This window comes from Salmo salar, chromosome 10, assembly GCF_965601325.2.
Source record: "Salmo salar chromosome 10, fSalSal1, whole genome shotgun sequence".
Classification (NCBI taxonomy): domain Eukaryota; kingdom Metazoa; phylum Chordata; class Actinopteri; order Salmoniformes; family Salmonidae; genus Salmo; species Salmo salar.
This window is the reverse complement of record NC_138300.1, coordinates 14,804,764-14,817,809: the sequence shown is the minus strand read 5'-3', so window position 1 is coordinate 14,817,809 and position 13,046 is coordinate 14,804,764. Positions and strand designations below refer to the sequence as shown.

General features: G+C 48.9%; 1 protein-coding gene across 13 annotated transcripts in view; it reads left to right on the top strand.

The window, feature by feature from the left end:
• LOC106613561 (nuclear factor 1 A-type) overlaps nucleotides 1-13,046 on the top strand; it is a 183,760-nt gene that overhangs the window by 115,693 nt on the left and 55,021 nt on the right. For all 13 annotated transcript variants that reach the window (XM_082956730.1, XM_082956733.1, XM_082956729.1 and 10 more), the window contains exon 3: nucleotides 10,382-10,444. In XM_082956730.1, the coding sequence (XP_082812856.1) occupies nucleotides 10,382-10,444 (63 nt within the window). The remainder of the gene's footprint in view (nucleotides 1-10,381; nucleotides 10,445-13,046) is intronic.

The window sequence follows — 13,046 nt, the reverse complement described above, 5'->3', positions numbered from 1 at the left end:
GAGAAGAGAAGCAAAGTCAAGGCTTCCCTTCCCACAAGGCGAGCTCTGGTTTTGTGTGGGTTGTTCCTGCCAGGGTGGCAGTACAGCCGCTCCTCATTCCCCTCCCGACCACCCCGTGCAAGAGACAAAAGGTGCGACCACCCCTGTTCCTGTTTATTTTCCCAGGTCCCATGTATTGACTCATCTGGCCCAGAGTGACTTGTTTATGTGCAAAGTCACCAGTTTGTTTCAAGGAGTAAATTCGATTAGATCACCGCGGGGGAGGACGGGGCCTGAGGTGGCGTGATCATTTCCCGTCTTGTACCCCCCTCAGACCCCAACACCCTTCCTCAAATTCTCTCCATCTTTTTTTTTTCTCAGTGCGGAGAATGGACATTTTTGGGTGGGAAATTCGGAGCGAGAGATGAGAGTGGGTATGGACTCGGAGCGAGAGAGAGAGGGAGATCCGCTGCTCCCTCTCAACCATGTTTTCCATGACCTCGTTGGTAGGAGAGCAGAGAGGCGGTGACTGACACTTCCTGGTCTCAGACAGCCCGTCGTTCCCTACAGTTGTGGAATGGGGGGGCTCTAACTTGCAACTATGGGCTCGCTGCTGTTTAGGAGACTGGTGTGACGACGCCTTTGACAATCTCTGAGCACCCACACACACACACACACACACACACACACACACACACACACACACACACACACACACACACACACACACACACACACACACACACACAGTACCTCGACACTGCAGCTGGAGCCTGTCAGCTGGGCCCTGGGACAACAGTGAATTACAGCTCACAGACACACACACACACATACTCTCCCGGCTTTCTTCCCGTGTCACCGAGGGGCAGACCTCCCCAGTACTCACCAAGATTAGATCTCTGGCAAATGACAATCAAACTGACAACACTTTTTTTTGATTCAATACTGTATACCCTCTGACCGACGACAACTCCTGCTGTCCCATGCTGCTGCCCGGTAGAAAAGATGACATGACGAGAAGTTAAAGATGTCTGCGTTCTCCTCCTCTCCTCTTTCCCGGAACACAAGGGCCTGGCCACAAGTAGTGCACTATTTAGGGGACAGGGTGCCATTTGGGAGACAGACAAGCAAGAGGAGCCTGTGAAATCTCCAGTGTTTTTCGACGTTCTCCTGCTACGCTGTTGGAACCTATCAGGGAGAATGTGTACCGTATTTGAGGGAGAATGTGTACCGTATTTGAGGGAGAATGTGTACCGTATTTGAGGGAGAAGGTGTACAGTATTTTTGTCCCGCCTCCCAAATGGCACCCTATTCCCAACGCAGTGCACTACTTTTGTCGAGGGCGCAGAGCCAATTTGTCAGTAGAAAGTAGGGCTGTAAGCAGCCTCTATTGTACCTATCCTGAGCGTTCTCCAGTTGTTAGTTGTTACCATAGCGAGAGCGAGTGCGTGTGTATAGAGTCAGACAAAGACAGGAAGTGTTTTTGAGCGGGGGGGGGGGGGGTTACTGAACGCTTTTTCCATCACTATGATCACTGGACAACTTGTGGTGGTGGGGGGGTTGCCATTTAAAGAAAAGAGCAATACACACAGTACATTCTTTTTATTTATTTTATTTAACCTTTATTTAACCACATGCCATTAGCTTGTTTGTTCAAAGCGAACGATATCTCTACCTTTTTTAAGAATGCTTTATTTGTGTCTGCTTCATTATTGTCTTATCTTCTCACCCACCAGTCCTCCTAGCATGTAAAACACACACACACACACACACACACACACACACACACTTGGCTCTCATGCACAGTTGACCCTTCCTCAATCTTTCTATTTCTCCCCATCAGGGCTAAGGGAGGTCGCGGAGCACATCAGATCCATGACAGCTTCGACTTTTCTCTCACAGTCCTGCTATTTAGAGAGAGAGGGAGAGAGACAGGGAGAGAGAAGATTAGACACAGAGAGAGAGAGAGTAAATTGAAAGCGGCCCCAGGGCTGTATGTTTCACCAGACCCCTAGAGAATGCTGGGATTGGACTGTTTTATTTTTTTTTGCCTTGCTGGGAAAAGGCCAAGAACTTGTCTCTCCTCCTCGGCCTCCCCCCTTCTTTTTCCACCCTCTTCCTAGAAACGACGGCAGAATAACAGGAGAGGAGAGGAGGAAGGAGGGAGTGAGTGAGCAAGGTCCTCTTTCTCTTTCTCCCTCTATCTTCCCTCTCTCTCCCCTTCTTCATTCCACATAGCCCAGCCTTCGGGGCCACAGAGTTTGACTTTTCCCACAGTTTTCCTCTGGAGCAGCAGGGAGGTCTAGTGAGCCAGCTAGGAGGGAGCGCGCTCTCTCTGTCTCTCTCTCACTCTCTCTGCCCTCCTCCAGGCTTCTCTCACTCCCCTTCTCTTTACCTCCTTCACTGCATTGTTCCCCTCTTCCCCCAACGAGCCCCTGTACAGGGGCCTTTGAAAGCCAGTGTCCAGGAGGGCAGACCCAGAACACTGAAGCTCCTGTGAGGAGGAGAGGTAGAGATGGATCGGGTAGATGGAAGTATAGATGAATGTGGAGAGGTAGAGATGGATCGGGTAGATGGAAGTATAGATGAATGTGGAGAGGTGGAGATGGATCGGGTAGATGGAAGTATGTGGAGAGGTAGAGATGGATCGGGTAGATGGAAGTATAGATGAATGTGGAGAGGTAGAGATGGATCGGGTAGATGGAAGTATAGATGAATGTGGCGAGGTAGAGATGGATCGGGTAGATGGAAGTACAGATGAATGTGGAGAGGTAGAGATGGATCGGGTAGATGGAAGTATGTGGAGAGGTAGAGATGGATCGGGTAGATGGAAGTACAGATTAATGTGGAGAGGTAGAGATGGATCGGGTAGATGGAAGTATAGATGAATGTGGAGAGGTAGAGATGGATCGGGTAGATGGAAGTATAGATGAATGTGGAGAGGTAGAGATGGATCGGGTAGATGGAAGTATAGATGAATGTGGAGAGATAGAGATGGATCGGGTAGATGGAAGTATGTGGAGAGGTAGAGATGGATCGGGTAGATGGAAGTATAGATGAATGTGGAGAGGTAGAGATGGATCGGGTAGATGGAAGTATAGATGAATGTGGAGAGGTAGAGATGGATCGGGTAGATGGAAGTACAGATGAATGTGGCGAGGTAGAGATGGATCGGGTAGATGGAAGTACAGATGAATGTGGCGAGGTAGAGATGGATCGGGTAGATGGAAGTATAGATGAATGTGGAGAGGTAGAGATGGATCGGGTAGATGGAAGTACAGATGAATGTGGAGAGGTAGAGATGGATCGGGTAGATGGAAGTACAGATGAATGTGGAGAGGTAGAGATGGATCGGGTAGATGGAAGTACAGATGAATGTGGAGAGGTAGAGATGGATCGGGTAGATGGAAGTACAGATGAATGTGGAGAGGTAGAGATGGATCGGGTAGATGGAAGTACAGATGAATGTGGAGAGGTAGAGATGGATCGGGTAGATGGAAGTACAGATGAATGTGGAGAGGTAGAGATGGATCGGGTAGATGGAAGTACAGATGAATGTGGAGAGGTAGAGATGGATCGGGTAGATGGAAGTACAGATGAATGTGGAGAGGTAGAGATGGATCGGGTAGATGGAAGTATAGATGAATGTGGAGAGGTAGAGATGGATCGGGTAGATGGAAGTACAGATGAATGTGGAGAGGTAGAGATGGATCGGGTAGATGGAAGTACAGATGAATGTGGAGAGGTAGAGATGGATCGGGTAGATGGAAGTATAGATGAATGTGGAGAGGTAGAGATGGATCGGGTAGATGGAAGTACAGATGAATGTGGAGAGGTAGAGATGGATCGGGTAGATGGAAGTATAGATGAATGTGGAGAGGTAGAGATGGATCGGATAGATGGAAGTACAGATGAATGTGGAGAGGTAGAGATGGATCGGGTAGATGGAAGTATAGATGAATGTGGAGAGGTAGAGAGGGATCGGGTAGATGGAAGTACAGATGAATGTGGAGAGGTAGAGATGGATCGGGTAGATGGAAGTACAGATGAATGTGGAGAGGTAGAGATGGATCGGGTAGATGGAAGTATAGATGAATGTGGCGAGGTAGAGATGGATCGGGTAGATGGAAGTACAGATGAATGTGGCGAGGTAGAGATGGATCGGGTAGATGGAAGTACAGATGAATGTGGAGAGGTAGAGATGGATCGGGTAGATGGAAGTACAGATGAATGTGGAGAGGTAGAGATGGATCGGGTAGATGGAAGTATAGATGAATGTGGAGAGGTAGAGATGGATCGGGTAGATGGAAGTACAGATGAATGTGGAGAGGTAGAGATGGATCGGGTAGATGGAAGTACAGATGAATGTGGAGAGGTAGAGATGGATCTGGTAGATGGAAGTATAGATGAATGTGGAGAGGTAGAGATGGATCGGGTAGATGGAAGTACAGATGAATGTGGAGAGGTAGAGATGGATCGGGTAGATGGAAGTACAGATGAATGTGGAGAGGTAGAGATGGATCGGGTAGATGGAAGTACAGATGAATGTGGAGAGGTAGAGATGGGTGAAGAGAGGTGGAGATGATAGATGATGACGAAGGAGAGTGCTAGGGTTGAAGATAGGCTGGAATGGAGGCAGACTGGAGACTGGAGAAGAGGCAGCAGAGTGCTTATGGCTTTACCAGGGCTGCAGCAGCAACGGGGATCATACAGGGAACGACCTGAACCTACACACACCTTCCTTCACTTTGGAAACGGCAACAAATAGAATAGACAGAGGACAACTGGAGACGTTCCCTAATGCCTATGTCCAAACCTTACACGCTCGCACGCACGCTCGCTCGCACGCACGCTCGCACGCACAGAATTCACCAGCCCTTCACACACTCAGTAACACACAGTGGAGAGTGTTCTTTAGTGGTTTGGAAGGGGCGTTACGGCACAAACATAACTTATTGACGTTCAGGATATTGGATAAGACAATAATTAAAGACATTATTATTATTATTATGTCTTGTAGAGTATGTACAGTATTGACAGACCAAAAATTGGCTCTTGATGCCTGGGCAATGTTCAATGGGAAAGAGACGTTTTGAAACCTTTAGAAATGGGAAGGTTCTCCTGGGACTCGTCCAATTAGAAAGCTCCTTTTTTTTGCGATTTTTTTTTCATACCGAACAACCCATTTATTTTAATAATTTTTTTCAGGGTCGGTTTTCAGGCCGACAGGAAAGCAGAACCCTTTATGCCCTTGTTCCTCTTCCGCACTCCGTCTCCTCCTCCAAGGTGGTCAGTGTTTTTATTTCCACACACACGCTCGCGCTCAAACGCCCGGCTGTCTAGATTGAAAGGACAGACGGGATCTGTAAACACAGCCACCGTAACTTTATACTCTTTTGTCCCTCTTCCTCAGCCCAGAAAATAACGCGCACACACCCACCAGCAAAAACGCACACGTATACACACATAACACATACAGTACAATCAAACACACGCTAGCAATCGCACACAACGCACAGGAGTGTGATTGAGGCTGTGCTGTAGATGAGAAGCAGAAGGGTTCTATGTAAACACTGAGCTTATTAAATATGGAGTGACGTAGGGAGCCTGGATGAAGGTCGAGGTTAGCCAAACACTGGACACAGGGAACGCAGACAGAAACAAGCTCACTCGGGCAGGCTCTCCCTATATGCTCTCTCCTATTTCTACTTTGCCCTGGCGCAGGCTAGATATGAGTCGCGTCTGTGTGCCGACACCGTGCACTGAAAGGGCCTCAGCGTGCCTTCAGTTTTATCCCGAAAGGGACCGATTTCAGAGAAACGATTGAAAATGGCCGCTTACGTTTTTACGTACTGTAGCTACTTGAAACTTCCCACGACTAATCTCCATGTTGATTGGGACCGGTGTTACAGTTGATATAACAAAACCCGCATCAAGTGTCCCGGTGGTGGATTGTTCTGGAATGGCTCTCCGGTCATGTACCATTTCATTCAGAGGAAGGGAGGGTGTCAGGGAGATGGAGGGAGGGATGGAGGGCGAGAGGTTTACAGGAATGCCAAATTAAATCTGAAGGTTTTGGCGAATCCGCCGCAATCGTTCAACAAAGCCCGGGCTTGACGCTCAACTCGGCGAGAGGGGGTGGAGGGGAAAAAGCGAAAAAGCTTGGGAGGGAGACGAGAGGAGACGATACTTGTGAAAACAATAAGCCAATCCCTGTGGCTTCACCTTCCATTGATGGCGGACAGAAAGGGCCGTTTGTATTTCTAAATGAAGTTTCTGCCTCCTCTTTTATTGGCATGCGTGTTCCTGGGCTCAGTGTGTAAAAGGGCCTTTAGAAAGCAGGGTTTTAACACACAATTGGATTACAGCACGAGCACTTGGTGGGAAAGCGGACCGGCGGGAGGGAGAGGGACCCGGGAGAGGTACAGAGGGTTTGGCGCATGCATAATGAAGCGGCCGCTGGGGCGGGCGGAGCGGGCCAGGCGGTGTTCCCCTCTCAGCCAGGGCTCAGAGGGGGAGAGGGGGGAGAAGGTAAGAAAGACAGACTGGAGACGGCGAGCGAACGAGGGGGAGACTGAAGAGAGGGAGAGAACTGTGGGACGGAGGGAGGAAAAAGACAGGGTACACAGAGGCCGAAGGAGAGAGGGAAAGAGACAAAACTGGAAGAAGACGGAGAGAGCGCAGACAGAAAGAGATTAGAGTGAAGCTGAGAAAGATAGGAGAGGGAGGGACGAGACAGAGGGATGACCTGGGAGTGTGTGTATCTGAGGTAAAGAGCTGCAGCAGTAGAGCAGTCAGCACACATGCAGCCGTGAGGCCGTCCCCTAACCATCGAATTAGTGTGTCAACTCGTTCACTAATTCAACTACCAGCCATCAAGACATTCCACACACACACACACACACATTCCCCCAGCTCTCCTCATCTCTCTTTCTGGCCCGAGACACCACTATATACTCCCACTCTAGTAGTAGTATACCGTACTCTACTGTAATCTACTCTCTCCCATTGGTCTGTTTAATAGACGAGGGCCTGCTCGTAAATGTTTACCAGCTCGGTGGTTAAGAGTGTTACTGGTCTAGCCAGGTCGTGTTAAAGACCGTATAGAGAACCAACGGTGTGCACCCACAGTTAGACCCTAGGTCGAATTCATTAGGTAGCAAACGGACTGAAACACGGATGGACAATCTGAAAGTGTCCAATAAGAAATGCTTGTTTTCTGTTACAAAACATTTTGCTACGGTGTGCACTAATGAATACGACCCCGGCTTTTCTCTCTCTCTCTCTCATGACTCCGTTGTAAAAACCATCGGTTGCTATGGTGAAAATACAGCCTCACACAGCTCGGACCGGTAATTAGTCGTATGAAAGTTATTGGCCTGCCGTAGAAGGAGCTGTGACACTAATCCTGCAATGTATTAATGCCTCCAGTGAGGGGTGATAAATTCCATGACAGTGCATATTCATAACGGTGTAACCATAATGAACGGTCTGTAGTGCATCATCTGTCTGGACTGGAAAGGAGGTGCGTGGGGAGGGGGTCTTTTGGCTTTCTTTACTTTCTGTACCCCACCGGTCCCCCCCCATCAAGTGCCCACCCCTTCAGGGCCCTTAGACGTAGTAGTGAAGGGTGGGAGGTGGTCAGAGCCCTATACCAGACACGGCCCCTGGCTCTAGTCCTCTCCTCCTTCCCTTCAGACGGAGGGGGAGAAAGATAAAGAGCGACTTGTTAAGGGACTTGTATAGAGGCAGGGTGAATAGGTCTTGTTTGTGGCGGGGTGGGGGGGGGGGGGGGGGGGTGGGGGGGGTCGTTGTTTGTTGTTTAGTGTTTTTTTTTTTTTTGTTTTGTTTTAATCGGCCAGATTTTTCGTCCCCCCTTTCTCCCAGCTCTGAGGGCCCTCAACAGGGGGTAAATGCAGATGTGAGACACAGTCTGGGTCTCACGCCTCATTTGCATATTTAATTAGCGAGGGGGAAAGGCGCGTGAGAGCGCCGGGGTAGACTAGGGTGGGGGGGGGATGTGGACTGTGTGAAAGTGCCTCCCCCACCCACACCCAGCAGCACCCAGCCACTAGCCTCATGCCCCCGGCGAACCACCCCCACCTCGCTTTCAGCCGCCTCTGTTCGGTTGCTGGGGGGACGTTTTGTTCCGCGGGCCTCCAGATTGCCTTTGTTTTAAGTTGTTGATGCAGACCACAAACGCTGAGCAGAATGCAAACAAGTTCCCTCTAAATTGTTTACTTTGTCTTGCGAGTAGAGGGAGACCACCAGCCAAAAACTTTTCTCCTTTTTTGTTTTGTTTTAGTATTTCAAGCAACACTTTTGACTCTCTGTCCTCCCTTCGCCGTTTTTGCCGCCTTTCTTTGCCCGTTACCCCTCTTGACGTTCCAGTCACGTATGTTCGGAACGTTTTTTTGTTTGTTTCCCCCGCGTCGTTGGTTGCCTCGGAAATGGACCTTTTGCACTCTCTCCGACAGATCAAAGGGGTCAATCAGCTTGTCTGGTAACACTTGCCACTGAAAAATCTTTGTTTTTAGAGATAAACATTTGGTGTAAAACGCACTCAGCCTCATTTCTCTCTCCAGCAACAGAGCAGAAAAACATTACGGACGGAGAGAGAGAATAAAACACTATGCCAAAAAAACCATGGTCCTGGTTCGATTTTATCTCAGCCTTTTTAAGACAAGTACCTCCTCATGCAACTATTTCACTACTCTGGCAAAACTCTTGTACCTATTTCAGTAGAACACAAGCAGACTAGTTTCAGTGAATCAGCCTTCCAGCCTATGTGTAACAGCAATACCAGGCACGTCGTCCTATCAGCCTAGCAGGACTTGAGTCATAGCTCTCTGTCTCTCTGCTTGGCTCTCTTCAGTCCCGACTCCCAGAGTGGAGATGGGTAATATTTCTCCCACTCCCAACAATTTTATCTGCAGCCCGTCGGATCGATACAACCCAGCAGCAGCTAAATCATCCAGAGGTTATGTTCCTCTGCCATTTTGGCAGCAGTAAAAAAAAAACATTAAAAGGGGAGGCGAAACATAAGGAGTGAACTTCTTTCGGCACCAAGAACTGCGTTTTTTTTACACGTCACTTTCCTCGTCGTCGCTGTCACCGCTAACGACGCTGTTAGACGTTCTTGCGCTGGGGCAGAAAAATTGCCCGTAAAATGTATGGGTTTTCCCTGTTTTATGAGCCGTGGATGGAGTTGTTGCGGCAGGCATCGGCTTCTTAGTGTTTCTCCAGCCAGACCAATTTCCATAAGTGAGTTTTTGCCAACAGTGTGACATCCTCGCACTGGGCATTCTCTCCAAAAGCCTTATTCCCCCCTTTCCTTTCCCAACCACAAATTCCTCAACTCCTTCCCCACCTCTGACCTACACCACATCTGAAAACATGTCAGTCTAAGCCCCAGAAAAACATTCCGACACCCCACACCACCGCACCTTTCCACACAACACCCACAGACAGCGTAGTGCACTGTCAGTACAGTAAAGACGCTGACACGCTGGATAGTACAGTAGAGTACTATGAGATGAAGGCAGAGTCAATGTCACCGCGGAGGAGAGGCATCGACCCACCACACTAGACCAGACTAGCCAGTAGTCCACAGTAGCTTTAGCCCATGGCCTGTGTCTGTCTGTCAGTCAGTCAGTCTGTCTATAGCTACGGTTGCAGTCTCCTACAGTGTGGCTCAGGCTGTGCCAGTGTGCAGTCGATGCGTAGGCCGGGGGGGGGGGACAGACGCCCGCATCGATCGCAGAGCTTGAGGCACGGGGGCTAGGGTTTCACCTGAGCACACTCATTCACACACACACACACACTCACACAGAGCACACCCGGCGGGTTGGGTTAACCCTCTGACTGTAGGCAATCCCCCGACCGCACTCACATGCACAGTTACAGTACTATGGTGACAAATGCATTGAGACCTATGTGTTCATTGAGTATTGTGACCAAAGAATCTTACCCCATCCGCGTCTTTTTATGGACTTTTATGTTTCGCTGTCTTGTCTTACCTTGTATATATCCATGACATCTCCTTGTCGACTAAAAATGTACAATTTTGGCTTTTATGAAAGTTAAGTAGTGAGACCCTTGCTCCAGTCCCTTACAGTATCTCTCTCTCTCTCTCTCTCTCTCTCTCTCTCTCTCTCTCTCTCTCTCTCTCTCTCTCTCTCTGTCTCTGTCTCTCTGTCTCTGTCTCTCTGTCTGTCTCTCTGTCTGTCTCTCTGTCTGTCTCTCTGTCTGTCTCTCTGTCTGTCTCTCTGTCTCTCTCTCTGTCTCTCTCTCTGTCTCTCTCTCTGTCTCTCTCTGTCTCTCTGTCTCTCTGTCTGTCTCTCTGTCTGTCTCTCTGTCTGTCTCTCTGTCTCTCTCTCTGTCTCTCTCTCTGTCTCTCTAGATGGCCAGTCAGACAGTCCCAACCAGCAGAGTGAGTCTGATATCAAGGACCAGCCTGAGAACGGTAAGAGTCTAATGACAACATCGTACTACTATAGAACTACTGCAGTACTACTGTAGTATACTAGTACTATCCTAGCACATTTGATTTATTAAGTGCTTTTTCTGCAATCGTGCTACTAAAATGACCAATACACAGGCGTGTCTGTGTGTAAGTTCACCTGTCTTCGTTCCTACTCCTGCCCTTCTGTAAAATTACACCATCGACTAGTGCCCGCCGAGCCAGTACTTTGAAAATACTTCCTTCCTTGAAGTGATCACTGATCTCAACACGACTGGATTGCTCAAAGCCGTGTGGTGTGTAGAGTCCTTGCCTTGACCTACGGTATCCAATCACGTCAGAGCAGTGTTCACTTGAAGGGAGGAAGGAAGTCTTAATATTTTTTTATTGACAAAACGATGACTGAAAGGTGGAAACAGGTAATGGGACATTTTTCTTATTTTAAGTCTCAAATGGGAAGGATGCCTTTTTCAAAGTGCCCGCACAGGTCCATTCCAAGTAAATGCACTTCTATTCACATTCACTTAACCTTCCTGTACGATTTTAAACTACAGTACTTTCTGCCAGTTGGATTTTTTGTATTATCCGTGCCAAAAGTTGTCTGGACGCTGTCGGGGAGAAAGAGTTGATTTATTTTTTCACCCCCCCCCCCCCGCCGCCGCAACCACACAGACACACACACGGACATATGTTTTGCCTTCGCTAAGCAGTGTGGTTGTGGCCCAGCCAGCCCTATTCTCTTGGGCTGCTCGGAGCTGGCGATTACATCTAGCACCTGAAAGCCAAGGGGGAGACGAGAGGCCATTACGTAGCCATGAGGAGAGTGTGTGTTTGGGGGGGTGTTTCGGACCTACGGGAGGGTCGACCATCTCGCTCATAAGTGTCTAGTGTTGCTTTTATAACATGACCATGTCTTAAGACTGTCCCTGCCAACACGCCGTTGCCTTACAACAACTGTCTTTCCCACTCCCCAGGTAGCTGGGAGTGGTACTTAGTATAGGGAGAGGGACATATTTGCGCGTGACACCGCCTCACCCTGTGTTTGTGTTTGGGACTTTTTATAGCAATTAACACAGACAGACAGATGAGGAGCTTGTTTATTCCCCCCTTCCTCTCTCCTCCGCTCCTCTTCTCCCTCTCTCCTCCTCTCCCCCCCTCCCTCTCTCCTCCTCTCCCCCCTCCCTCTCGCCTCCCCTCCTCGTCTCACCCCCTGGCCCATATGTAGCTGATGTCATCCCCTCATCTGCTCTCTCTCTCTCTTTTTTTCCCTCCCCTGTGGATGAACTGAAGGTCGCTCCATCTTGCATGTGCCTCTCGTGCGGATATCCAACATCACCTCCCATAATGCCTGTGTGATATTTTAGTTTTATTTATTTGATTTAATGTTTTCTTTTTTTGGGAGGGAGCCAAAGTCCATCTGCTGGCTGGCTGGCTGTAGCGCCGGGTCGAGATGAGTTGTGCATGTGTGGGTACTCAGCCGAGGGAATAATCCCTCCAACACACACACACACACGCACACACACACAGACACACACTTCCTAAAAGTTACCTCAACCTAACAGACAGGTCATCTCAACCCAATAGCTCCAACACGATGTCTCAACCTAACATACCCCAACGTTTATTTCTCTCGCAGAGACCAACCACCTTGCCCAACCCATCTAGAATAAACACTTTACCTTGTCACACAGTCGTCTGACCTAAACACACCACTGCCGAATCCCAAATGGATCCCTAACCCCCCCACACCTAGCCCCTACCACCTACACTCGCTAGATCAATTCCACCCAACACTAGTGTGACATAGAAAATGCCGCAGGCTGCCTCCTAAAGGTAAACGCTGAATGTCCTGCTGTACGTTGCTCTGCATCGCTCCAGTCTCAGTCGGTGTACTAGGCCCTGTATAGGCAGAGTAACTATACCGTCAGCTTTGGTCCTCTAACTTAGACATATCCTGCACTTGACCCTGGCGGTTAGAATAGAGAGGCTGTGGTTTCAACAATGCTGACTCCACACACACTTTACCTCTCCCCTCTTCCCCTCCTCACCCACCTCCTCACCCAGCTCTCTGACACAACGTCACCTCGTCTCGCCCCCTCCCCTCGTCTCTGTCGTCAGCACAGGAAAACACACTGTGTGACTGTGAGGGGAAAGTGTGTGTGTGTGTGTGTTCAAATATGTGTTTGCAAATGTTTGTGTGTCTGCGCGAGTGTGTGACTGAGAAAGTGTGTGTGTGTGTGGTTTTTCCTGGTTAACCTTGACCTGTGGGTCCGGGTGCTACGTGCTGTTTGACAAAGCTTGACTGGTGTCTTTCGAGGACAAGAGGCTTGTTGTACAATCCACAGGCCATGAGATAAGACCAGAGGATATCCTCGCCTTTACACCCTCTACTGCTGCACAAAAATGAAACAATACACACACACACACACACACACGTTTTGGAAACAATACACACACACACGTTTTAGAAACAATACACACACACACATGTTTTAGAAACAATACACACACACACGTTTTAGAAACAACACACACACATACGTTTTAGCAACACACACACACACGTTTTAGAAACAACACACACACACACGTTTTAGCAACAACA